The 27,999-nt window shown below is 41.4% G+C and overlaps 2 protein-coding genes and 1 long non-coding RNA gene across 11 annotated transcripts in view; 2 read left to right on the top strand and 1 right to left on the bottom strand.

Moving 5' to 3' along the window:
- zgc:92107 (uncharacterized protein LOC492329 homolog) overlaps positions 1-3,922 on the top strand; it is a 35,809-nt gene extending 31,887 nt beyond the window's left edge. For all 4 annotated transcript variants that reach the window (XM_031279069.2, XM_031279061.2, XM_031279077.2 and 1 more), the window contains 4 exons: positions 245-444; positions 1,147-1,238; positions 1,335-1,504; positions 2,460-3,922. In XM_031279069.2, the coding sequence (XP_031134929.1) occupies positions 245-444; positions 1,147-1,238; positions 1,335-1,504; positions 2,460-2,654 (657 nt within the window). In that variant the 3' untranslated portion in view covers positions 2,655-3,922. The remainder of the gene's footprint in view (positions 1-244; positions 445-1,146; positions 1,239-1,334; positions 1,505-2,459) is intronic.
- Positions 3,923-7,566: 3,644 nt separating this feature from the next.
- phf20a (PHD finger protein 20, a) lies at positions 7,567-27,999 on the top strand. 6 transcript variants are annotated; one of them, XM_031279096.2, is made up of 17 exons: positions 7,567-7,726; positions 9,729-9,835; positions 12,935-13,106; positions 13,971-14,055; positions 14,383-14,459; positions 14,591-15,203; positions 15,349-15,399; positions 15,484-15,753; positions 15,921-16,115; positions 16,235-16,330; positions 18,535-18,690; positions 19,137-19,315; positions 19,425-19,524; positions 22,183-22,378; positions 22,567-23,005; positions 25,692-25,872; positions 26,631-27,999. In XM_031279096.2, exons 2-17 carry the CDS (start codon positions 9,753-9,755, stop codon positions 26,771-26,773), a joined length of 3,036 nt encoding a protein of 1,011 aa, XP_031134956.1. In that variant the 5' UTR covers positions 7,567-7,726; positions 9,729-9,752; the 3' UTR covers positions 26,774-27,999. The 6 variants fall into 6 exon arrangements, with proteins under 6 accessions (XP_031134956.1, XP_031134986.1, XP_031134991.1 ...); XM_031279110.2 differs by lacking the exon at positions 7,567-7,726 and adding an exon at positions 7,783-7,880; XM_031279102.2 differs by lacking the exon at positions 7,567-7,726 and adding an exon at positions 8,683-8,802.
- On the bottom strand, positions 12,355-19,023 carry LOC116035808. Its single transcript, XR_004101459.1, has 3 exons — positions 19,013-19,023; positions 18,893-18,895; positions 12,355-12,458 (listed from the first exon to the last, which is right to left on the bottom strand). It is a non-coding gene; the product is annotated as an uncharacterized LOC116035808 (long non-coding RNA).

The following is a 27,999-nucleotide window of genomic DNA, read 5'->3' on the forward strand; positions in this document are numbered from 1 at the left end:
GATCTTGCATTTACATGCTATTAAAAAATGTCACTATCTTATGATAAAAATAGGACGTATCAGCTTGAAAGTTGTGATTTGGCATCTGAGTCATCTTAGGTACTGTCACAGAGAGAGACATAATTATAGGCACACTGACACAGTCACAGGTAGAGACATAAACACAGGCCCAGTCATAGTAGCACAGCTGCATACACAGGTTGTAAATCTTCTCCTTTCCTTACCTTACCTCTCACCCCTCCAGGGTCTACGTAAGCCCACCTTGGAGGAGATCGACCACAGTAGGCGGGCCATCGTCACTCCCTCCCTGTTTGGCAGTTCTCTGGAGGAGGTAATGGAGAGGCAGAGCGAGCTCTTCCCAGATAGGAAACTGCCCTGGGTGCAGGTTCAGCTTTCCCAGTATGTTCTGGCTCTGGGCGGGGCTCAGACAGAGGGCATCTTCAGGTAAGAAAGACTTTAACTCAGCCAATTACATGCCTCGATTTGAGCAGAGTGAGAGAGGTGGAGTCTAGGAAATTAGAAGGGGGATCTTATGTACTGTATGTGCTTCATTGTATGCATAGTGTGTATAAACAAATGTGTGTGTGTGTGTGTGTGTGTGTGTGTGTGTGTGTGTGTGTGTGTGTGGTCTCTTGTATCACTGTATTTCAAAGTAGGCTCTCCCTATGTACAGTACACACAACAGACAGCAGAACAAACACAGCCCTGCTTTGCTCCTCAGACCAGCACTGTTTAATTTGATACTTCATAATATGTGTTTACATTACTGCTTAAGCTTACAAGCATGTGGGAACTACACGACTGTGTTTGTGTAGGATTTTCTCCAGCAACTGTAATTCTGTAACATCTTGACTTGTTTAGAAAAGTACTCCCTTTCCCTCCCTGTGAAACTCCGCTCCTACACGCAGCGCAGACTGTCCTGAACAGCGTGTTGTTTGGTTATGTTGTGTTTATTCAGTTTTTGGTTTGTTCCAAATAAGTACTGCAAACAAAGAGTACTCTCAGCTACCAGGCCACATTTGAGGCCTATTGGGAGTGCAGTAGCAATGGCTTTGCCACAGGGCATGGAGAATCTGTAATGATGGAAGTAGGGATCCCTCTTGTGGCCACTGAGTGTAACTAACGTGCTGTGTTTTACTTTTTCAGAGTGCCTGGAGACATTGATGAAGTGAATGCGCTGAAGCTCCAAGTAGACCAGTGGAGGATCCCAGAGAATCTCTCTGACCCCAATGTTCCTGGTAAGGAAGGATGTATTTGGCTTGTTTGTTGTTGCTTGTCTGCATGTACGTGTTGGGTGTGAATGTGAATACTGAGGGTACGCTTGTCTCGTTCAGCCTCTCTAATGAAGCTGTGGTATCGGGAGCTGGAGGAACCTCTCATCCCAATGAACTTCTACAAGCAGTGTGTCAGTAACTGTGACGACCCAGTGGCGGCCATCGCTGTGGTTCAGTCTCTGCCTGAGCTCAACAGGCTGGTGCTCTGCTACTTCATCCACTTTCTGCAGGTAACCCACATGTTGACAAAGATTTATAAACACAGCCCATACCCATCATTTACCCCAACCGGGGTCCCTATTCCACTCATACATACCATTATGGTGATATCTGTACAAGTTTTTGCCCCTGCCTTTTTCTTGTGTTTCCGTCTTTAGTTTAATTGAATGAAGAAGCATCATGTTACCTTTGTAATGTTACATTCAACCCTAAAAGCAAGATCATTATTGCCAACTAAACCTTATACAAACAAGCTCAAATTCGCAGCAGCTGTGACCACATCCATCCAATTTTAAAAATGAATTAACTAGTGGTTGGCTCAGTAGGTAGAGCAGGCGCACATAAACATAGAGGTTTATGCCTCGACGCAGAGGTCCAGGGTTCGAATCCGACCTGTGATGACTTCCTGCATGTCTTCCTTCTCTCTCTCCCCTTTCTCACCTAGCTGTCCTATCCATTAAAGGTGGAAAACCTCCCCAAAAAAAATGTATTAATTCAAACTTAATAAATCGTAAAAATCTGAATTAAAACTCAAGGTCAAATAATTTTATTTTTTGTCTTTTTAATCACACATTTTTATTTATTTATTTATTTATTTTTGGGCTGTTTTTACTGACTGAATGTAAACATTTCTTAAAAAGAACAATACTTTATTTAAGATTGTTAATTTGTATTATTTTTTACACAATACGTTCTGCGTACAATGAATTTCCATCCTGATACCTTCAAAAATGTATTTCCCCTACATAAATAGTAGAACTAACTAACTCAACTACACTTGTTTGTGGACTACTGTACACAAACAATTAACCTGATTTTAAAATATTTAATATTAATATATTTCAGTTGAGCTCTTGGATAACTGAATGTGACTCACACGTCACTCACTGCAGGACAATAGTGAGCCTGTACACTCTCAGCCTTGCTCATTGCTTTCTCTCTCCTTCCATCCTGATTTATCTCTAGGTATTTGCTCAGCCATCCAACGTGGCCATAACCAAGATGGATGTGAACAACCTGGCTATGGTGATGGCACCTAACTGCCTTCGATGCCAATCCGACGATCCACGGATCATCTTCGAAAACACGCGCAAGGAGATGTCCTTCCTGAGAATGCTAATTGTCCACCTGGAAACCAGTTTCATCGAAGGGGTGGTGTAGACACTGTAACCCACAGAGCCCACCGCAAGTGCTGAATCAGCATCTCCAGTTACACATTTACAATCACGCGTAAACACTTTCTGTTCAGACCACACTGGAAACTCTTCAGGTGAGATATTACACCTCTTACAACACAAGCAGTGTGAGAGCAGCTTGGACTTTGGACCCTTGTTTTCACTTGCTTTCTTACTGAGAGACAAGACACCTTAGGTTTCACTGTGTCTTTTGATACTAAAATCAACAGCGACGGATTTAAAGTGGCTCACTTTAATGACCGTATTTTCTAACCGCTGCATGTGAAAACCGATTTACTCTTTTGTTTCTTACTAAATGGGTAGTACTACAGTTTCATAGAACAACTGCGCTGTGTAAAGGGACAGTTACAGTATTTACTTTACTTGCACAACAAAACATAAAGACAGCAGCATTGACATTCTGGTTTTATTCAAGTGTGTGTGTGTGTGTGTGTGTGTGTGTGTGTGAGAGAGATTGTCAGAGTGTGAATGAAAGGCACCCTTCTTTTATCATGTACAGAAAATATTAAAAAAAAGTTAAAGAACTATTATAATGGTGTCTTACTAATAAGCTTGCCTGTGCTGTTTTGAGTAGTTGTACTGAACGCTGGTCTCCTCGTATTTCATTTTTACGAGACACAAGAAGCCGCACCACCACAACTATTCTGACCGAGTACAGAGCCTTCATTTGAAAGCACAAACTGGAAGGATGTGCAGAAAGCTCTTTATAACGGATGGTGGCGATTTTCTAAGAAAATAAACTTAGAAATGCTTTGATTTTACACCTTTTAAACACTCAAGTGAAGCCAGGCGAGAGTGGTGTAATTACAGTTTATGTCATAGGGATGTTGGAGGTTGGTAATACTCGTTCTTTATTATCTATATAAAAAAAAAAGGCTTTCAATTGGAATTGTGTTCTCTTTTGTTTGTGGTCTGTATGTTTTTTTTGGTTTTTTTTTGGCTCAGGTCTTACGATGAAACGGGTGTTGGATGTAATAACTGTACATGGCCTCCATCACAGACTGAACATTTGATTAATCTAACACAAACCCCTGTAATGAGAATGGATTATTGTTCAACTGTCAAGCACTATGAGAATGTAGATTAAGCTTTTTGTGTCCCCTCTCAGGCTTTGACCATGTAAATAAATTCTGCGTGTAAATAGTATTAACTCTGCTCAAGTGTATTCTAATGATCCAGGTTAAGGGTGAAGTTAAATGTTGCTGTAAAGAGCAATAAAAGGTGTTTATGTAATTAACTGTTCATTTCTCTGCTGTAACCGCCTGCCTTTTGAACATAGGACTGATTCAAACCACTTTCCATGTGTGTGTGTGTGTGTGTGTATATGTGTGTTTGCATACCTACTTGTTATAATGTGGAATGACTGTCCATAAATAAAGATTTGTTCAATTGTAGATTGGATGCCTTGTGTTTATGTTGTCATGTTTGCCTTTAGTTTGATAGTGGAGTGCAGAGAGGAGACAGGAAAGAGGGGGGGAGAGAGGAGGGACAACGTGAAGACCCCTGGCAGGAAGCTGCAACCTAAAGATAAAAAAAAAAAAAAAGTCCTTAGAGAACTTTTAATTTGCCTCCTAATTCTAAATTACAATTAGTTGGTATGACAAAATCCATATTCAAACTTCAAAAAGGCACTCAATGCATTAGTTGAATAATAAAATGGTGAAGCAAAATGAGCTCCGCAAACAGAGAGGGTGGAGCACAATTTAATTTGTAAGATATTCTTAGGATTTTGTCTAAAATACTTGTAGGTGATAATGATATTTTAAAGGATTCTTATTTTACCTCAGTGCATTGTTTGGGTTTATTTGATTTGATTAGGATCATTTATTCATTTCAGGTGAAATGTAATGAGATTTAAACAGTATTTGTGTATTTACACTTCAAATCTGGGTTTAATGATTGACTAAACTAATGGAATATATTTTAAGATGTGTAATTAATTATATAAACAGTTTAATTGGTCTAAAGGGGTCAAATCCCTGTAAATTCACAACATAACATTACATGTATTATTCCTTAATTTTGTCCTCAAAAGGACCTTAACTTTTCAATTAAGGTGAAAACTCAAGGGTTTGTAACATTTTAGGAATTATGAAGGGTTTCAGGGATTATTAAAGGGTTAAAAGCCCTTAAAGTGAACCAAAAACATTTACAGATTTAATCTTAATTTAAAAATGAAGGTCCTTAATTAACGGGATGTTTTTCAAGGTTTTAGTCAATTGTAAGGGTCTTTTCTCCCTAAACCATGCATATAATCCATTTCAAATACCTTAAAATATTACAATCTATTCATGTATCTAATAATTACCCCCTACAGCCATAGAGGGCATCTCTCATGTCAGCCTTGGATACACAACAGGTGACAACAGATACAAGCCGCTCCCCATCCTGTCACACAGCATTACCCTCACTCATCCAATCTTCAACTGTTTGTCCTTTTATGCACATAACTGCACAAAACTGCCATCTGTGTCTCTTCTTTATTTAACAGTGTTGTATTTAAGTATACTTTTAATGTACCAGTAGTTTGGATAGATAGATAGATAGATAGATATAGATAGGTGGAAAGGTGGATAGATAGATAGAAAGATAGGTAGATATATAGATAGATAGATAGATAGATAGATAGATAGATAGATAGATAGATGGTTAGATAGATAGGTGGATAGGTGGAAAGGTGGATAGATAGAAAGATAGATAGATAGATAGATAGATAGATGGTTAGATAGGTAGGTAGATAGATAGATAGACAGATAGATAGATAGATAGATAGATAGATAGATAGATAGATAGATAGATAGATAGATAGATAGATAGATAGATAGATAGATAGGTGGATAGGTAGATAGGTGGATAGATAGATAGATAGATAGATAGATAGATAGATAGATAGATAGATGGTTAGATAGGTAGGTAGATAGATAGATAGATAGATAGATAGATAGATAGATGGTTTGATAGGTAGGTAGATAGATAGATAGATAGATAGGTAGATAGATAGATAGATAGATAGATAGATAGATAGGTAGATAGATAGATAGATAGATAGATAGATAGATAGATAGATAGATAGATAGGTAGATAGATAGGTGGATAGGTGGAAAGGTGGATAGATAGATAGATAGATAGATAGATAGATAGATAGATAGATAGATAGATAGATGGTTAGATAGGTGGATAGGTGGAAAGGTGGATAGATAGAAAGATAGATAGATAGATAGATAGATAGATAGATAGATAGATAGGTAGATAGATAGGTGGAAAGGTGGATAGATAGAAAGATAGATAGATAGATAGATAGATAGATGGTTAGATAGGTAGATAGATAGATAGATAGATAGATAGATAGATAGGTGGATAGGTGGAAAGGTGATAGATAGATAGATAGATAGATAGATAGATAGATAGATAGATAGATAGATAGATAGATAGATAGATAGATAGGTGGATAGATAGATAGGTGGATAGGTGGAAAGGTGATAGATAGATAGATAGATAGATAGATAGATAGATAGATAGATAGATAGATGGTTAGATAGATAGATAGATAGATAGATAGATAGGTGGATAGGTGGAAAGGTGGATAGATAGAAAGATAGATAGATAGATAGATAGATAGATAGATAGATAGATAGATAGATGGTTAGATAGGTAGGTAGATAGATAGACAGATAGATAGACAGATAGATAGATAGATAGATAGATAGATAGATAGATAGATAGATAGATAGATAGATAGATAGGTGGAAAGGTGGATAGATAGAAAGATAGATAGATAGATAGATAGATAGATGGTTAGATAGGTAGGTGGATAGGTGGAAAGGTGATAGATAGATAGATAGATAGATAGATAGATAGATGGTTAGATAGGTGGATAGGTGGAAAGGTGATAGATAGATAGATAGATAGATAGATAGATAGATAGATAGATAGATAGATAGATAGATAGATAGATAGGTGGATAGGTGGAAAGGTGGATAGATAGATAGATAGATAGATAGATAGATAGATAGATAGATAGATAGATAGATAGATGGTTTGATAGGTAGGTAGATAGATAGATAGATAGATAGATAGGTAGATAGATAGATAGATAGATAGATAGATAGATAGATAGATAGATAGATAGATAGATAGATAGGTAGATAGATAGATAGATAGATAGATAGATAGATAGATAGATAGATAGATAGGTAGATAGATAGATAGATAGATAGATAGATAGATAGATAGATAGATAGATAGATAGATAGATAGATAGATAGATAGATAGGTAAATAGATGGTTAGATAGGTAGGTAGATAGATAGATAGATAGATAGATAGATAGATAGATAGATAGATAGATAGATAGGTAGATAGATAGACAACAAGGCAACAATTGTTTATTAATATGGGTTACGATATACATTTATTACATAAAGACATTTATGCCAGCCTAAAATGGTGGGCAAATCCAAAACTGAGTTTAGCTTGGTCACCCTCCACTCCTGTAAATAAACAACAGTTACTTTGGGTGGACGGTGGGTGGAGCTATGCGCCCATCTAATCTGTAGATAGATGTGAACAATAACGTAACTTGCTCAGGGCCTTCCCTGAAGGATCCAAATGTAGGCTATTCATATATAAGAGTAGCAAGGTATAGGCTATTGTTGGCCTCCATTTGATTAACTGGTGAGAATATTATTGTCATGTCTTAAAAGCTTGATTTGTTCAATTATGTCCTTTTAAAATATATTTAAAGTGCTTCGACTTACAAATGCTTACATGTTTATGAAAATACATAAACAGGACATTTTAAAAGCAACACAATTTTGCTTCTTTTTTCAAGTGTAAATGCTATCGGAATACTTGAGGGCACTGGTTGTATGCGCATGCGCAATGTAGCGTCACACTGCCCGCGCCGGTGGTGAATGCAACTGGGAGAAATTCAACTGCGTGATCTGGACCAGGCAGGCGGAGGCGGCGGTATCACCACTTTAAAGGGATTACACTGCACAATTTACACCCAACCGGACAAAGAGTGACTGGAGAACAGGTAGGAAACCCAAATTGTTTCCCTCCCCATCGCTTCAGAGTTTAAAACCCCCCATAACATCGCGAATGAGGGTGGTTTGGTGGATGCGTCAACGGCGTAGCTAGATGGTGTGGTGCCGCATGTCGGCTTTTTAGTTCAAAACAAACGTGACGAAGTAGGTAATAAAATGAAACGTTTATACATTTAGTTCTATTCGTGTAATTACCGGTGTGTCTCTTACACGCTACATGGTTTCCCTGGGTGATTTTAATGCTACGTGGTTTCTCAGTTGGGGAAGTTTAATGCTTTGCATTTCACCGCCGCTCTTTTACAGCACGAAAAGTATGACAAAGTGGGCCTAGCGCGAGGCCCTGAAGAGCTTTGTGAGTGACAGCTGCACGGCCAATCAGATGCCAGTATCCCACCCACACCAGACTCTTTCGACCAGTTATATTTGCCTAAAGCACTGACGTCGTCGATGGTTTTTCTCGCGCTACGCCCACTGGTTATAAAACTCTCAATAGCAGTAGGAGTGTATATATACAACAGTATATACCATTGGTGAACACGAGGCAACATGTTCCCGTTGTTTGCTGTTAAGAAACGGTTTAGACCTGTGAAGTGTACGTGAAAAAACGTGTGGGCTGCTGTTATCTCAGTTTGCTACAGTAAAATATCAACCTACGATTAAATTAATCATTGCAAAATGTAACCATTTAAATTGATAACCATCATTCATTTCCTGACTCGTGATTGTGCCATCCACCAACTCTCGGTTTGCGCCATGCGTGTGCAATGCTGCCGTCTGTCTGGCTCTTTGTGCAGCCTGGCCATAAAAGCACATTTTACATATTACATTTTACTGGCTATGAAATTGTTTGCTTTTTGATGCCGTGCTAGGTATCTGCCTGCTGCAGACGAATACTCATAAGGGGCTTTTCCATTGTCTTCTATTGTGTCTGTACGTGAAATCGGCTGACCAGAAAACACGTGGGCCGAGTAGTGTGCATATATCCGGTTTGTACGTTACACTGAAAGCCAATAGCTCCAGACTGCCTCCGCTATGGTGAACCGAGTCCGCTATACCCTGGACAAAAGTAAGACGTTGTAATATATCTATTTAGTAATTTTTTAATCGTTTAGCTGTTATTAAAGGGCGCCGCTTAGCGCTCTTGTTTGCCTGACAAAGGAGGCGCTGTTATCCGGAGGGAAGACAAAAAAGGATTTTCCTCCTCCACCAAGCCCTTTATTTTAGTTAAGGGGCTGCACATCAGCAGCAGACTAAGGGTCGGTATTTGAGACTGCATAGACAAGGACCCAATATACTGTTAATCAGTCGGGTATTGATGCTAGCTTGGTGCATAATTACCTGCTTACTGTACTGGTGGGTGCTAACAGTAGGAAGTGAAAGCTATGGACAATATATCATTCGTGTACCTTCTCTCTGTACCTTGTACCTTCTTGATATGGAGTAAAATAATACTGTATACTTAAATCAGATATCATCAGGAACCTGTGTGAAGTCGTTTCTTAGCTCTCTAGTGATCACTGCACATCTGGTATTAGTTACACATTTCATCACCATTTTGAGGTACATGGCTCACCGTAATATATCAGTTTTCCCTTGCTTTGCAATGTTTTACAACGTGTAATCTGTAGCTTAATACCTTTTCCCAGCCTGGACTGCATTATTAGTCTGCTGTCATACAATGGGAGTGCCGTACTTGCCTTTTAACACCAAAATTGCTACTCAGGTGCAAAGCTATGATTTGCCACAGTCTTTTGGAGATAATTGTTAGTGATGACCTGAGGGAGACGAGACAGACTGTAAAGTCCTTGATAGGCACGTGTATTGTGTTCTTGGCTCCGCACAATGTGGGTTTCTCAGTAGTGGACCCAAGGTCATATGGGTGTAGTTTTGATTTGTATGTTTATTGGCTAATGTGTGTGTGTGTGTATGTGTGTGTGTGTGTGTGTGTTGTTTGTGTGTTGTTTGTTTGTGTGTGTGTGCGTGTGCGTACAGGAAGGGAGCCTTGATGTGGGCAGTATGAGTAAGACGCCCCCTAACAGAAGAGGGATATCTTTTGAGGTGGGAGCTCAGCTTGAGGCCAGAGACAACCTCAAAAACTGGTGAGTCATGGCCTCGCTCATTCCTCCCCATCCCTGTAACTGTTCACTTCCTTCATTCTTATCTCATAAATTCTCATTCTCTCTATTCTAGGCCTGGGTTAGCTATTCTGTATCTTATCAAACTCTTATCAAACGTTAAAAGAGTGAAGAAAGCCACTCAGACCTATCATTGCTCCTTTGCCAGTAAACAACAGCTGGCGATGGGTATGTGCTCTCAAGCAGCCTTTGATCTGGATTAGGAATGAACGATTTGGGGGGAAAATCGAATTGCGATTTTTCTGCCAGATATTGCGATTACGATTCGATTTGTGATTTAAAAAAAAATGTATATATATCTTAAAAGTTCAATATTCACTGTGGAACAGATAAAACATGTCATGGAGCATTATAACATGAAACACCATCACAAATGCTCTATATTCTTATGCAAGGATGAGGGACCACTAGGGCTGTAACGATATGCGATATGAAACCGAATTCGCGACACTCAGACCCACGAACCTGTGTCGCGCTGTGAGAAGGCAGAATCGCGACACACTCCTTCCAACTCCCAGAGTTATCCTTCCCGTCAAGATCCAATGCAAACACATCTTTAAATTACTATTAGTATTAGTCGTTTTGGTGCCTTATCCCCCTTAAATTTAGCTAACTGTAAAGACGGCTAAACGCGAAGGGGGGGAGAGGGCATTCGGCAGGGAGGAGATTTTTGGCACGAACACTGGTAATGCTAACGGAGGTGTAACGCTAACGGAGGTGTAACGTTACGAATGGCCGCTGTTCTGACTCGGGTGCCTGGGTCTGTTTCCTGGCGGTTCAGTAAACTGCTGTTAGCGTCCTTAGCACCGGAGTAAAGTGCTGACCGGGTTTGGATTGCTGTAACGATAGTGGCTGTCTGCTAGCTGGCTGGGGGCTGACTGTGGATGTGTCCCCGGGTCGGGGCTGTTGTCAGCTCTCATCCCGACTGAAGCCTTGCAGCGCCGGGAGAGTGAGGCAGACAGACAGGGGTGTGCTAGCTGGCTAGATTACCATTAGATTAGTCGTCTATCTATACAGTTAACCTTACTGATGAATTCGTGGGTTAGCCCAGAGTTGTTAACCGTGGTCAAAACAATCATACTAAAAATAACTGAGCGTGTTGAACGATGTCGTAATCTTATCTTACCCACCAAGAATTAGCTAACGTTATAGACCAAGCATTAGCATTAGCTACTTGTCAACCAGCACCTTTTATAGTAGGCTAACCTTAAAGCAACACCAAAGCCGGTCTACGGAAAGCCTGTTCAGCCTCATTGTACCGAATTTGGTTGCAGTTCCACTGGGGGTGATCACAGACGAGTGCAAAATGAATGGGACTCTATGGAGCTAGACGGCTAAATTTGTCTCTTTCTCCTGATTGTCGTTGAGAAATCTCAGATTTGATTGTAGTTTTTGCAAGTTCAGCATGGATTATAAATCGAAAGTTGAATGAAAGAGTACTTGTGTCCTTTCGATTTCTTACAGGTTGAGTCGTTGTTGCCTATAACACGCTGGCATTCTGCTAATGAATGCTGATTGGTCAGTGAAGGACTGATTACGATCAGAGATCCCGCTTGATGGCATCCGAAGCAGAACCAGAATGCCAGAGTGAATATTTCGGCGTGGTCTTTAAACATTCATTTTCATTTTTTCATTTATTCATTTATTTCAGGCAGACAATAGTAACAAAAGAAAATTATACAATATATAAATAAAATGATCAATTTCTACCTGAAAGGGAGTGGGAAGAAGATAACTTATTTAATCCCACCCCCAGTTCCCCATTCAGAGCTTACTACATTCAGCTTCACTGTTACTTGTTCATTAGCAAACCTCTTTCTAGCCCGTGTATTGACAGGGAGAGTCTGACCTGTCTGCTGTGTTGTCGATGCCTCGAGAGAAAAAAGGAAGTGACTCAAAGCTCGCCGTAAAGCAGAATCTCTGGCCGTATATATGACGTCATTGACATTTTAAAAGGCTTTTTAGAACAAAAAAGCCACTTTAAAAAAATCTAACACCCAGCAGTGTGTATTTTCTTAGCCTCCCCTTTTGAATGCAACATTCAAATTACTAGACAAAAAATGATATCCTGAGAAAAGTGGATTTTGAGGGGTATAGCTCCATAGAGTCCCATTCATTCTGCACTGGCCTGTGAGCGCCCCCTATATGGAACTCTGGTGGAACTGCAACCAGTTCAGAAGCGGGAAGTAACGAGAGAGTGCAACTTCTTTCCTTATTAGAAATTATTTGGGAGAGAGTGGAACTTCTTCCCTTATTAGAAATTCTTTGGAAACACCGAAGCACTTTTCCTCTTCGGTCCCCCTACAGGTTGGAAGCGGAATTGTCCATTACCGTTACCATTATTCTCATTCGAACTAGAGATCCGCTACCCTGTTACGAGTTGATGAACCACTGAAATGATTTTGAAAACATTATTTTAAGGTACAAAAGAATCTTTGGTGTTGGCTCGATCGATATTGAAATCAATCAATATCAATAAATAAGGTCTCTGTTGTATTACTGTGTTGCAAAGTGGCATGTAATCAATGACAAAACGATGCCATGTGGCAGAAAAAAAGTTGTATTACGTTTACTGAGTATAACTCTCCTCCGACAACACCCCCCTCCCAAATCGAGGTTTGTATCGAATCGTGGGTCAAAAATCGTGATGCGAACCGAATCGTGGGTTTGGTGTATCGTTACAGCCCTAGCGACCATGAACCGTCAGCCCAGTCCTTTGACAGACACATACAAAAATAAATATAAATACAGTTGATATAGGTCCTCCTGTTCAACTCCTGGCTAAAGGACAAACAAGCTCACCTCCTAAAATATTGGGAGTGACAGTGTGTTACTGGAGGTTGTAACCTCTAATGTTGTACTGAAATTGTAATCGGAAAAAAAGTAATCCCTTTATAGTACCATGTAACACCAAGCAGTGTCTCAAGATTCATTGGGTTTCTTTACGTTTTGACATTTTCAAGATTGACACATTTCTACTGACTCGCCATCCTCATTTATGTTTAGAATAAAGGATAAAGATGAGCTTAAACATCTCCCTGTCCAATTTCTTTTGTCATGTAGGTATGCTGCCAACATAGAGAAGATTGACTACGAAGGTGAAAAAGTACTGATCCATTACCGCCAGTGGAGCCACCGTTACGACGAGTGGTTTGAGTGGACAAGTCCCTACCTGAGACCTGTTGAGAGGGTTCAGCTGAGGCGGCAGGGCCTGCAGGACGACGCTCCTGTACCTGTAAGCTAAGGGAACACTGTCTGTTCATGCATGCTTTGACCTGTGTTGCATAGAGAAGTTGGAAGTTCTGCCTCACTTGTGGGTTATCTTGTTTTCCTCTAGCCTTTGCCCCGTAGTGCATTCCTGCATAGAGGGGTTCTTAGGTTGCTTTCACACCGGAGCAGTTTGGTCTGGTAGTCCGGTTCGTTTGGGGTGTTGTAAAAGCTCGTTCGAACTCTGGTGCGGATCAGACAACCGAACTCTGGTCTGCTTAAAAACGGGGGTCTCGGTTGGCTTCCAAGTGCACTAGAGTTTGGTTCACTTAAGGTAAGAACGTTATCCGATCAAAATACAGGAAGTGAACCAAAATCGATGCATTTACTAGCCTGCTATTTCAACCTCGCACACAGTTGACGGACTTATATATGATTTAAGGGATGATAACTTTCAAATCCATAATTTATTATGAACACGCGTTGCTCGTCATCTGTGTAACAACCCATTATGATCTCTCTCATCAGGGCCTGCCCTCTTCTTTACTCGCTGTCTTGTCAGCTGCTCATATTGTTCGCCTTCTTCTAAAATATTAGTGACACTAAAGCAAAACCAGACGCTGTCACAGTCTACCGAAGTATAGGTGTGAAAGCGACCTTAATCTGTGTTTTCTTTTTCTTTTTTTCTTTTTAAAACTGGGGTTTAATTTGCATAATCCAAATGGGCATCTGCTACTTTTACTTGCGAGTAGAATTGGAGAACCATGTCATTTTACTAAAGCTGTAACAACAACTATGGTTTTGTTAGCATTTAACAGCTTCACCTCCCGTGACATTTTGACAACATGCCTACAGTATGTCCCAGATCGAATGTCACTGTCCTTCCTCCCAGGGCTTTCATGTGAATGACAAGGTTCTGGCCAGCTGGTCTGACTGCCGTTTCTACCCCGCTAAGGTCATTTCAGTCAATAAAGATGGTGGGTATCAATCATTTCAGGCTTTATCTTTCATTGTTTTAACTGCATGCATCCTTTAATATTTCAAGTTGTTAATTAAAATAACTTTAAGCTGATTTTTCTTGGAAGATGTTAAAGATTTTACTCTGATTATTCAAGTTGTGTGTTGATTGTGCAACATGGAGCTTACAGTAGTCTAAAATGTTAAAGTTTTCCTTTTGTTTTCAAAAAGGAAGCTGTGGTATTGGAAATTCTTACAGTAACAACGAAAAGAACAATTGAAGTGTAGCTTCAAGCTGGCTCTTGTGTAAAACATGTTTGGCATCAGTTCTCCTTTATTCCCCTCAGCATCCTACACTGTGAAGTTTTATGATGGCGTTATCCAGACAGTGAAGGGGATACACGTGAAGCCTTTTATTAAAGAGGTAAATGTCATAAGTGAGCATACACACATCCATATTAATTTAATCATGTATTCTTTGTCTACATCAGTCATGTCCTGTGTGCTATTTTCTGCTTGTTTCCCAAACGTCCTCTTTGTCCTGCCTACAAATAGAGAGGTGGTGTTGGTGGAGGGAAGTCTCGGTCCTCTGAAAGGAACATGGTCAGGAGGGCCCCGAGCCGCAGAGACAGGAGGCCTCAGGAGAACGGAGGTCCCAAGAACAAGCGAGCCAGACGCAGCACCTCCGACCAGGAGGAGGATAGCAACAGTGAGGACGATGAGCGGGAAGAGGGGATGGTGAACGAGAAGAACAAGAAAACAATTGGTGAGGTAGAGGCTGCTCCCGCTGTCAAACAGGAAGAGGAAATGTCAGAGCAAGCAGACCAGGACAAGCCCAGGGATGTAGAAAAGGGGATGGGACTCACAAATGGGGTGAAGGTAGAAGAAGACTATGCGCAAAACGAAGAAAGGTGTCATGTAAATGGAGAGGTAAAGAAGGAAGAGGTGGAAACAGAAGGGAGTGAATCAAAGCCATACACAGAGTCGCCCAAGCCATACACAGAGTTTCCCACTCAGACGTCAGCACAGATGGAGCAGGTGCCTGTCACTATAACAACAACAACCACAACAACAACAGAATCCAATGGAGATGTGGAGCAGAAGCCAAACGTCCAATCAGAAAGCTCTCAGCCTGCCGCGGACGTGCCGCCTCCCCAGCCTGTGAAACGTAAGTGTTAAGGAAGTTAATTGGCAGAAATGTCATTGGATCTGTAGGATTGAGAAAACAAGTTACTGAGTGCAGTGAATATCACATAGCATCTGGGTATACTTTTAAGACCGAAGTAAATACATTCATTTCTTTCTTTCGGTAGCGGTAAGGAAGCAGGGTTTCCACAACCCCAACAGATTCAGCAGAGAACCTTGTGAGTACAACTCAAAACCTATTAGACAAATACAGTCATTATTTGCATTCTTTGATCTGCCACTTATGTTATTCCTTGTTTTAGTGTACCGTGTTATCAAAAACCAACCTCCTCCCGTCCTGTCCATCAACCTCGACCACAACCCATTTAAGTGCAGCGCTCCCGGCTGCACAAAGTCGTTCCGTAAGGCCAAGCTGCTGCACTACCATATGAAATATTATCATGGCGAGGAGCAGCCTCCGGAGGCGGAGCGCAGCCCCACCAGGAATGTCCAGACCAGGGCCTCTGAGAAACAGGCTACTGCCACTGGTTTGGACGGCCCAAAGAGAAGGCGCACCATCTCTGCCTCTATGCGTAAGTTCCTCTCTATCTATAGATCAGAAATCAGAAATGCTGAATCATGACACGCTTTAATCACTAATCCTACAATTCTAAATCAAGGCTGCAGTATTGCACTTCAGCCATGCGGAAATATCAGAGCTTTGGGCTTATATTTGGCCTCATTTTTTAATTTTTCTCAGACTCTGTTGGGCCTGCCACGGCTTCCCGTGGAGAGGTGAAGACTGCAGGCAGGCGAACATCAGCCCCGCCTGCAGTCAACACCCAGAGCCATCAGCAGAGGGCACTGCTGAGGGAGAAGAGCAAGGAGAACCAGCTGGACAGGAACGGATGCCAGCAGCAGGACAAGGACTCAGACAAGAGTGGCTTTGACATTGGTCAGTATCATCGTATCAGATGAATGTGTTGTTTATTAAGTGACAAAATTAGAATAGATAAGTGCTGTGATAGCTATGCACAACCAAGGCTGACCTTTTTGCCACTTAATTGTGCACAGGGTCATTAAAAGACAAACTGAAAGAGAAACCGAAACAGAAGGACTTCCTCCGCATTAAACTAAAGAAGAAGAAGAAGAAAAAGAAGGCCAAGTCTGGTAAGAAGGGGTCCCTGGCATCAGGCCTCCTCACATATCTGCTGCTCTGCATGTGCACTCATTGTGACATTGTGGAAATGGCTAGCCTGCAAAGCATTATACTCCCAATTCACTCCTCTTGGTGTGGTGGCTGAGCCTTTGTGTGTGGGAGTGTTAATCTGTCGCTGGCCTCTGTCACTCCATTATGCCAATCAGAAAGCTCAAACTCATTTCTTTTACATCATAGCTTTCATTTGCTCTTGTATACAACAACTCGACAGTGCTGGTGATGAAAAGCCAGCTTTTTTGTGGCACTGATATTAACTAAAGACCCAGGCATACCAACCAGACGGCCGACCCTCGGCAGAAAAGGCAGTTGGACTGATCAGTCTCCCCGAGTTGGTCAAAAAAGTTCCTCAGAACACACCAAAGCGACAAGACGTAATACGTCTCCATAACAGCAGGCGGCGCTAATCTGTATTGTCGCCCCAAAATGAAAACCGGCAGCTGATTGGACGAACGCGTCACGTGGGTCTGGTTTCTCCGGAAATTCAAAGACAGACTGTCATGGCGGCTCGTTCAGAATACGATCTCATATTGTACTAAAATAGTTCACCGAAACGTGTTTCTGAAAACATTTTAAGCGAGAAATAGGCCGTGCAGTCGTTGAATGTAGGGCTGCACAATTAATCGAATTTTAATCACGATTTTGGCTTCCCACGATCCAATTCACGTGATGGAGCGATATTTAAAATGCTTCATTTCGTTCATGGAACGCTCTGTATCAAAGTTTTTTTTTTTTTCCAAAGCTCCGTAAACCGCTGTCTGATCACGTGCCTCCATGAGCCAATCAGAGTTGTTCCCTGCACCGCACAGTTTAGTTTAGATGTAGACAGTCACACAGAGGACAGAGTAACGTGAGGAAAATTCCACAACAGATAGCAGTCGGTCATAAGTCGTCACGAGGTTTACCGGTTTACCAGTGAACGCAACATTTGTCCCGTCTGTGTTGTTTTTCAGACAACAGCAGTGACCAGTGCTAGTTTTAGTCTCTTAGCTCATAGCTTTAGCGTTGTACGTCCCGCTGTTGGAATCCTCTACGGTGAAATGCAGTCACACTACACCTTTTGTCAGCATTTTAGCCGTGTTTAATCCAGTTACTACTGTAGCTAATGGTAGGCTAACGTTAGCTGCTGTGTAATGTGTTATTAGTGTTTACTAGCGTGACATGCAGCGATGTTTCTATTGCCTCTGACGTCTGTTTTGGAGCATCAGAGCATAACGCAGACATTTAAGTGGCACCGTAATTCCCGTTGCTATTTCGTCTGGTAGATACCGGTGCCCTATTGGCACCGGATTTTAACATGCGCCGTTAACGTGAACAGAAAATTGCGTTGCCTGTATCTTTTCACGGCAAACGCGCATGTGTGGGAAGTGGTCGCACAACAGCTGAAATGGCATACTCCTTCATAGTATCCTTCAACAAAGGAGGAATGTTGCACAATATGGATGTGAAAGCAGTTATAATTAGCTTATGTGACAATAAAATTAGTTTTGGTTAAAATCAACAAATAATCGTGATCAATATATTGATCAAAATAATCGTGATTATCATTTTGGCCATAATCATACAGCCCTAGCTGAATCTGTCTTCATTTCAGATCGACAAAGGTCAGTTTAAAAGATTTTCGTCAGATTTTGAGAGACTCTAGTCACGCTCATCCCGCTCCCCGTTTCCGGGTTAGCACTCCACCAATCAGATTGGTCATTTGAGTCCGACTGCCGGCAGTGCCCGCCCCGCCGATTATACATGTCAAATCGGCCAAAATGAAGGCCGACGGCCCCTCGGACGGACGACGGCACGGAACACACCGAACAGACTCGAGTCACTGACCTCGCCAGACTGTCCAACGGCCGATTATCGGCTCGGTGTGTCTCGGGCTTAATACAAACACAAATCCAACACCGTGCTCTCTATTCCTAGTTGGCATTCACATGTATGTACATTTTGTTTGGCATGCACACATATACTGCAAGTTACCTTCCACATTGATTATTTCACGAAATACGGCCGGTATGGATTTTATCAAATTGATTGTCCCTGACTGTTCTTGAGTCTATTATTTGTCCATGTTTGTTGTGCCACAGTTTGTCACCTCCTGATGGATTTCCAAAGTTGACATTTTGTTTTACGTCTGCTTCCCCCCCCTTCCCTGTATGAACAGACTACACAGGTAGTGAGGAGAATATTGACATCTCAGTATTGGGTCTTCAGTCCAAATTGAATTTGCCATACAAATTCCCCCCCTCACACAATCACAAGCCTGAGGCCTACCCCAGCAGGCCTGGATACAGCTACTCACAGCAGATACATGTGGATGGTGGGTATCTCTGTGACTGTGTGTGTGTTTGTGTGTGTGTGTGTTGGTTTGTCTGTGTGACTGTACATGGCTTCCTCTCCCCTCCATTTTTCTATTGCCTCTGGATTCAATCCATCATGCTGTTGTTCTAGTATGGCGTGCATCACTCCTGGTATCTGTGTCAAATGTTGCTCATAACACACCATGACCTGAAGAATTAAACTGGCTGCTATCACAGATGAGACCAAATTTGTTTTAACGCTTGGTTGATTGAATCCTGAGCTGTTCTTTGCTGCTATGGCTTGCTTCATCATGTAATCCACAAATAATCATGAAGACTGACATAGTGCAACACATTTTGTAGAGTTAAAGAATATCAATTAAACTAAATTGTACCAGGAAAAGTTCATTCCTGTCGTGTCATTCCCATGACAAATCAATAGTTCTGTTTGTGCCCGTTATTGTAGATGAGGATAGCATTAGTGACTGGTCCACTGACAGCTGTGGGTGGAGTGACGATGACTTTGGGGTGGATTTGGACGTCACCACGCCTCCCCTGAGTGTGGACTCCGGTGCTGTGGACACAAGTGAAGAGATAGTGCGATGTATCTGTGAGGTGGAGGAAGATAATGACTTCATGATTCAGGTGAGCTGGTTGTTTTTTGTCACCACTTGTAGCATGTCTAAATTGCAAGCACTTTTCTTTTAGTCTTGGGGTTGCCTTATTTTATAAAACATGCGTGTCCTTCCCTCAGTGTGAAGATTGTTTGTGCTGGCAGCATGGCACCTGCATGGGCCTGCTGGAAGACAATGTTCCAGACCGATACACCTGCTACATCTGCAGAGATCCACCAGGTGAGGGAAAAACACCACTACCGTTTAGCTATAAATTACACACGGTCATCGTTTTAGATTTGTTGACATCAAAGCATGTTTGGTAGAGAACACTACAGGCTTCCTCTTTGACTTGACGAAGTATTACCTGCCATCTAGTGGACAATAAGAAAAATGACCGTGTGTACAATTAACAGTTGACATTGGAGATTACTATGGAAATTGTATGTATTTTAAAATCACTAATGGACAGTGCATTATATAATAATGCTGTTTTACATTGTGATTATGAAGTTTATCCTTTACACTGATCTTGCCCGATGATTTTATCTTCTTACGCATCAAACGTTGTCCTGTTTTCTGCTAAAAGAAAACGATGTTTACCAGGACACAGTAAACTCACTCCCGGTGTGGCAAGCACAGTCCAGAATATGCTGCCAGTTATAGAGTGATGATAAAAATAGGAGAAGAGCCATTCATTTGTGTCCCTCAATATCACAAAACAGTGAAACTACAGAATGTTTGTGCTGCAGGTTGCCTTTTGGCTTATTGATTTTTTTTTTTCTTCTTCAAATAATGAGCTGTAAATGTTGTCCCTGCTGGTCGTTGTTTTGTAACATTAAGCGGAACATAGTCCTAAATAATACAGGCCTATAGGGGCCTTAGTGTGTCCACAATACATGTGGAAATAAAGAGCTGGATATTTATACCGTAGCTGTTTTTAGCTAAAGAAAAAAAATTACTTGTTTTGAGAGCAAACTGCCAAGGTGGAGGAGTGAGCTGGTATGTGTGATCGGAGCAAGTGAACATTGCTTGTGAAACTGAGAATCGTAGACCAAGTATTTTGTTGACTTAGCACTGTGCACCAAGCTGAAGCTGCCTCACATTTGTGCATTGTGCTGTGTAGCCTGTTGTATAACTGCACACTGCATTTGCATATGGACTCTCCACGTCTTAAGGAATGCTATATTCCCTCAATTCAACCAACTACACCAGCATTATGGAACGATTCAGTGAGATCCGATTCAATCTGATAGATACTGTTAATGTACACACATTCATTTTCCATTATAAATTAAAATAAGCCAATTCTATAAAAGAAGCATTGCCTACCTTCAAATAAATATATATTTCGTAAAAGGGACCAGGGAATAGCAAAGCTAGGACATGCTAATAGTATAACTTCAACTTAATTAGCTAGCCACTTATAACTTATAATTTGGTTATAACTTATAACCAAGTAGCATACACATCAGCTCCATATTCAATGAAACAGCCTCCTTGCTGCTGTAATCTTAGAGATAGTAACTCAAACCTAGGTCCACATTACACAGCCACTGTGAACACACAAAAAATAATCATACAGTATTAAGTGAGTATACATGTGAGCACAATAATACTGTTGTGAGCGTTAGCATGCGGCTAGCGGACTTTAATGCTAATGTAACTGAACATCTTACAACATATAAACGTCAATATAAACTTAACACACCAAAATACTTGCCCGGCCTGCGTCCGACAGAGCCGTGACCGAACCCGGCCCGAGCCCGACAGGCATTAAGAAAGCTTGTGTCCGAGCGTGACACAGTTAAAATCTCATTTTTTTTTCTCATACTAATGACACATGTAGGCTACTTTTTTGTGTGGAAAGCTTTTATTAAGCAACTGTAGGAAGGCATTTGGAAATCTCAACAGATGAGCGCATCGGCGCACTCGGGGCAACAAGCGCACGTTGATAAGCTGTTAAAATGTTCAATGTGTTAACCTTTCCTGCTTGCTCGTTTCCGACCGTGATCAGAAAACCAGGGGAGACGTTATAAAATGAATAACGTCGGGGTTAAAGTCCCATTTCTGGTGAGCAAATGAATGATCTTGGCTTTCAGTCTGGGCTTTATCTCGGACACCGCACACACTGTGTACAAAACTTAAACTTATTCCACCAACTCTTCTCCGGTTGCATACAACACGTCTGATTCCTCTTTCTCTATCTCTCTTCTGCCCACTTACCACCCACACCCACACGCACTGAGCTCTCTTAAAGGAGCTGCAGCACCATTTTACAACAAATGCCTTACTGCGCTGATGTGACCGAGCCCGACCCGAACCGACCATAATTTCTAAATATCTGTCCGAACCTGGCTCGGGTCGGGTAATCCATGCCTTACTATATATATATTTATACCAGTACACTCACATGTTTATGAACGCATGTGTGGATGGATGACTCATAGACCGCATCTAGTACAATTCACAGTATCCACGATGTATTCCTCTCACCGCTAACTCCAAAAACAAAACCTAGCAGTCGGCACATGTATTTTCTGCAAATCCAAACAGGCACTGATTGGCTGATCCCTGTCACCCCGAACATGAATTGAAGTCCTTCATCATACAAATGACGAGGCTTTTGTCTCCCTCTCACATAAACACACACCCGTCTCTTTCAACGGTCCATTTAGATCGATCCAGGGGTCCGTGTATCGTATCTTTGATAATACAACCGGATACCGATTCGTATCAGTGAATCTTTACACCCCTAAAGCAGACACATTCTAGCTCTTGAAGAGAGACTCTTAATTACCTAATAACAGCTTTACTTGCAAATAATTTTGAGTTGTATTTTCTGAACAAGTGGTTGCATGTGATAACATTTCATTGCAATATGTTCATTATTTCCAGGTCAGAGGCAGAGTCTGCGCTACTGGTACGATCGTGAGTGGTTGAGCAATGGTCACATGTACGGCTTGTCCTTCCTGGGAGAGAACTACTCTCACCAAAATGCCAAGAAGATCACCACCACCCACCAGCTGCTGGGAGATGTGCACCACGTAGTAGAGATCCTCAATGGTCTGCAACTCAAGATGAGCGTCCTACAGTGAGTACAAAGGAATCGCATGAAGAGACTTGGGGGGGGTTCTGTTCTGTAATGAAGTCAAATTAAATGTGGATCATGACAGAAATTATTGTCCAAATCACCCAGTTATAATGGAACATTTTATGAGTTAATCATTTTATATAATGCAATGTTTACACACTGGTCTAATCTTTCCTTTGGCTTTTCAGGAGCAATACTCACCCAGACTTGCATCTGTGGCGGCAGCCCTGGAAGCATTTGGAGAGGTCACGGACCACCTCTGACTCGTGTCGTGGCAGTGACGCAGCTCCATCTCCTGTGACTCCTGATGAGGACATGAGTCGCGGTGAAATTTTAATGTCCAATGCTCTGGAGAAGCTGAGCCGGGCTGCTACATCTGCCACCTCCTCTTCGTCCTGCTCCTTCCCCTTCCCATCCTTCCAGGACTCATACATTACCAGTGAACATTGCTACCAGAAACCACGGGCATACTACCCAGCGGTGGAGCAGAGGCTGGTGGTGGAGACCCGACAGGGCTCAGAGCTGGAGGACAGCATGAGAAGCACAGAGGAACTGTTGGAGCGGGAGCAGCGCTACGGGAGCCTGCTGGAGATGGACAAGCCAAAATCAACAGGCACCAGTTCCAAGGTTAGGCCTTATTCCACAACAGACAAGGATGATTAAAGTGCAGCCTGAGTTGTCACTATAGAGTAGTAAAATGAGACCTAGAAATAATTTTTCCTTCTGTAAAATCACATTTGAAGGAGTATTGAAAATATGCTCCTCAAAACAAACACAGGATTTATAAATAGAGAAAATATGAGGTTTGTCAGTCAAATGACACTGAAATACTACAGTATCTATGACTCCAGTTGCGGTTGCTGCGGAGAAGATGTCCACCAGAGAGAGCGGTGAGAATCTAGTAATTTGTATACGTTTTTTAGATTCAACTTTATTGTCATTGTGCAGAGTACAAGTACAAAGACAACGAAATGCAAATAAAAAAAATTAGATTCAAGTAAAGTAGTTAACAAGTTTTACAAAGCTCAACTTCTTTACTCCCTCTTGCAGTTCGTGGCACAGACAACACATTTTAAAACGGAACATTTTAAATTTGAATTAGGTAAGTTGTAGGTCTGCACCATATGAGGAAAATATGCGATAACATTAAATATGGCAATAACGTGGCCGGTTAGCTCAGTTGGTAGACCGGACGCACATGCAGAGGTTTAATCCTCGACGCAGAAGGTCCAGGGTTTGAGTCCGACCTGTGACGGTTTTCCTGCATGTCATCCCTCCTCTCTCTCCCCTTTATATCTCAGCTTTCCTATCAAATAAAAGCAGGAATGCCCAAAAATAAAAATAAAAAATGGCAATAACGATATTACTTGCGATAAACAGATATTAAAGTGTACTCAGTTCTGCCTTTCTGCTGCTTTAAGTATTCTTCTAAAATACAGCAAATTGCTTGTTAAATTAAAAAAACCGAGGCATCAATAAAAAAAAGTGAGTTACATTTTAAAGTGTAGTTTTCTACTGATACTTTTTCAACTAACTTAAAATGTGTCTTTCGCGATATGTTGCAGCCTTTCGCAATGTGTTTATTGCGAAAGTTGATATTGCGATGGCGATTATATAAAAAAAAAAAAAAAAAAAAAAAAACTTTAGATTGTGCAGCCCTAGAAAGTTTTCAAGGCAACATTACATGTGAGTTAAAAAGTGATTGAAGGATTTGGCTCAGCCTTTGTTTGACCACCAATCATGTAGTAGCAACCCCTTTCGGTTGTTTATCTCTTGTGTGCGTGAATCATGTGTAGGCCTGTCGGGATAGTCAATAAATCAGTTAATCGCACGATTAAAAAAAAAATGAGCTCGATAATTTTTCTGGCCGCGATAATTTCCTCTCTCTCTCTCTCTCTCTCTCTCTCTCTCTCTCTCTCTCTCTACCAAAGAGACTGGATGACCACCCTCGGTTCCTTAGTGTAACGAGGAGTGAACCCTCTTGTCAGTCGCATGGTCTTTGTGTGGGATATGAGCGATATCCGCCGTGTTACTCGGCATCCTGTTTTCTGCCTTTCATTCCAAATCACACCGTTGACAACCTGCAGGTGGAGGTTGTTTTCCAGGTGGAGTCAGGCTCGGACATACATGCTGCTGTGGACTTGTCAGTCTCGCAAGCAGTTTCAGGAAAGTGGCAGCATGTGTCCGACAATGCACGGAACATTAACCGGTACAAGCCTACAGCTGTCCGCGCACACGGAGTGCAGAAAGTGTGTCAGAGGCTCCCGGACGGTGAACTGAGACTCCGTTTCCTGCTTGTCGGTCAACGGTTAACGATCGGTTATTTAATTTCATTGTGCTTTCTTTTGGAAGGCTGGCTGCCAAAATTGCTACTTACTAGCTAATGAATTAGCCTGAGGTAAACAATAGCTATCAGTAAACAGAAGTGACGTGGTGGCTGGCTTTGGTGTGTGCGCCAGTGTTTTGTGTGTGTGCTAGAGTCTGGATCAGGCTGAATTTTTTGTCCGAGCCCGGCCTGCGTCCGACAGGCATTAAGAAATTTGTGTCCGAGCCTGACACAGTTAAAATCTCTTTTTTTTTTTTCTCATACTAATGACACATGTAGGCTACATTTTTGTGTGGAAAGCTTTTATTAATCAACTGTAGGAAAGCCCCCGCGAAGCTCCGACCTGCAGACAGCAGAAGAAAGTAGCTGTACCTTCGCCAAAATGAAGACTGAAAAACAGAACTATTTTGGTCCAAACATTTACTCGCCATGTGGCAGCTAGCCACATAGATAGATAATTTATTAATTATGTATTTATATATTATATATATATATATATGTTTAATAAATAATTGTTAAATGTAGCACATAGTCTGTAGTCTATCGCACAAACGCTCAACGAATGCTGCAAACATTTGACAGCCAGTACGAATTACCTGGGAGAACATCCATGTCACAAACGGCAATTCCACAACTACAACAGCGTGAAAGACGACATACTGAAGGAGATCAAAGACATATTGTGGATATTTCAAATGTCTTCCAGTTCCAGTGTTAAATATTATTTAGAAATAAAAGTTTATTGATCTTTGAAAAGGTGTACCTGCATTATTATGCCATTATCATTATATTAGATGAAAATGGTCTCAGAACGACAATATTATCGTTTATCGCAATAATTTCTGGGACAATTTATCGTCCAGCAAAATTTGTTATTGTGACGGGCCTAATCATGTGCATTGATTTGGCAGAAAGCGTTTGTATAAAGAAGTCTAAACCTGGTTGAAGTAAAAGTCTTGTCTGATGATTTCACCTGAATGTCTCTAGGCTTCAATTGGTGGCTCTTGGTCCCAGGCTGAGATGAGGGAAGAGGGTGGAAGAGATCCTGGAGGGGCTGCAGATAACAGCAGGCAGCATCAACAGAGGCAGATCAACCTGCTGGATCACATAGATGCAGTCCAGGACGAGGTCTCGCACAGGATGGACTTCATTGAGCGGGAGCTGGACGGTAAGACCTGCAGTGGCCCTGACCTGGTTATTAACTTTGTCTCTTTAGCAGGTGTTCCGTCCCCTTCGATGGATTCAGGAACAACAACAACAACAACAACAACAATCAAGAAATAGTGACAGAGTCGATGTAAAAGTAAAAAAAACTGAAGTGTTTATTCTCAACATATGAAAATGGTTCACAAAAGGTGGTGGAGGATAGGACCAGGAGGTCGTGCCAAAGAAATGAAATTAATCTAACAAAACTAGGAAACTTTGGGATTAGATTTTTTTTAAAGGTGAAGATGACAACTGCTTATGTCAGTGGTCCATCAGTCCATAACGTTAGCAGCCAACTGTTTCATGTTGGTAACATATTACGTTTCAGGCGAGATCACAAACCATTAGCTAGGTGTGGCTAATAATTCCAATAAGGACTGTTAAAACTGACAGTTTATAAGAATTCCCACATTTCTGTGCTGAGTCTTGCTTTGATGCGTTTCCTACCTTAGCTGTGGTGGCCTTAAAACCTGGCTGCAAAGTGACTAGTTGTTGTGACAAATTGTGTAAACACATTTGATGATTCATGAAATTATGCAACAGCCCAGGCACAAATGATTGTGAGGATTGCATCTCACACCTAGGTTGGCCTAAACCAGCATACCCTAACACTCCCAGGTGGTGTGTCCTTGAGAACAGGACAGAGTCTCTGTGGGTTAAAAGAGGCCCATGATGTGTAACCATGTGCTCACCTCTGGTCCTTCTGCTCGTCCTCCTCAGTGCTGGAGAGCTGGCTGGACTACACCGGGGAGTTGGAGCCTCCTGAACCCCTGGCCCGTCTGCCTCAGCTTAAACACCGCATGAAACGGCTGCTGACACAGCTGAGCAAGGTGCAGCAGATTGCCCTGTACAGCTCCACATGAGGGCGCCAGAGAACAGCAGCGGCTTCAGTCCCCCACACAGCATCAAAAACGGTGCGGCCGAGGAAGCTCACTGGCCTCTGGCTGCAAAGATAGCGATATTAATGCAAGTGCAAGACTCAGATTGTTCAGCACATTCTCCCTGACCTGACTTCTGCAGCTGTTTCTCCTTTTTAAAAGGTTATGTGGTGGAATCCAATGCTTCGGCCTGCCAGTGTCATATATTCATATTTATATGAACATGTATGGAAAGTCAGCATCATAAATCAGGATTGAACACAAAAAGTAACCTCGTAAATGCAGGAGAAAATCCTTAAGGACCAGATTACACTTCTATGGTTCCCATGCAACTCTAAACCTTATGGATGCCTTTTGTCTGAGCTACTGCTTAAGGTTGCCCTGTCTCTCTCAGTACACAGTGCTTTACATGCAGAAGCTTTATATTTGAAATTGCAATCGAGTTCCTGAGCCTACACAGCCTCTTTGCTATAGTTTTTTTGAACATGTTTTCAAATGGTCACTGTTTTTGCATCAACAATGTCCCAAAGTTTAGTTTTGGTCACCTGCCATGCCATACTGCATTGAAACTGTTGCTGTAAGTGTGGACAGACAGTAACTTGAAGACATCCAGTATGTAAGGACACTTTACCAGCAGTCTACAAATAATTGTTTCTGTTTTTGACCTACTCTAGGGTTTGTTTTATACTACACTGTGAAGTTATTTTTGTCTGGAATCAAAGGCATCTTATTTTCAGTTTTAGAGACGTAACAAGTGTGATTTCTGTCTTAAACTGTAATGTAATTCTTTTCTAACAGCCCCCTCATCCTTGTACCAGTTTTATCAGTTAACGTTTGTTTGTGTGTTTGTCAGTTACCGTATCCCTTACTTCAACTTACTATTTGCATTGTTGCTGTTGCACTTGACCCATGATTCACTGAATACTGTAATGTGGACTTTCTTAACCTAGCATATTGTGCTTTTTCTGTGACATATACTACTTAGAAGACCTGTATATTTCTTTTCTGTTCTTTTTCATCTGTTTATTTACAGTATTTGGCTTGTTTGTAAATATATTATTCAAAAATGTGCTCTTTATTGAAAACATTCTCCAGCTTCTTATATTGTATGCTAATGTACTGTAAGTGTCTGGCTTAGAAGCAGGGAAATGTCAAAAACAATGCAAACAGATTTGCTGGTCCATAAATAAACTATCATTGTTATTAATCAC

The sequence above is a fragment of the Sander lucioperca genome, chromosome 6, assembly GCF_008315115.2.
Source record: "Sander lucioperca isolate FBNREF2018 chromosome 6, SLUC_FBN_1.2, whole genome shotgun sequence".
In the NCBI taxonomy this organism is placed as follows: Eukaryota; Metazoa; Chordata; class Actinopteri; order Perciformes; family Percidae; genus Sander; species Sander lucioperca.

Bases quoted from the DNA above. Each gene is read 5' to 3' on its own strand.
- phf20a (XM_031279096.2), top strand. From the start codon at position 9,753: ATGAGTAAGACGCCCCCTAACAGAAGAGGGATATCTTTTGAGGTGGGA. The intron at 18,691-19,136 runs GTGGGTATCTCT...CCGTTATTGTAG, and splicing joins ACAGCAGATACATGTGGATG to ATGAGGATAGCATTAGTGAC. The intron at 25,873-26,630 runs GTAAGACCTGCA...CGTCCTCCTCAG, and splicing joins CATTGAGCGGGAGCTGGACG to TGCTGGAGAGCTGGCTGGAC.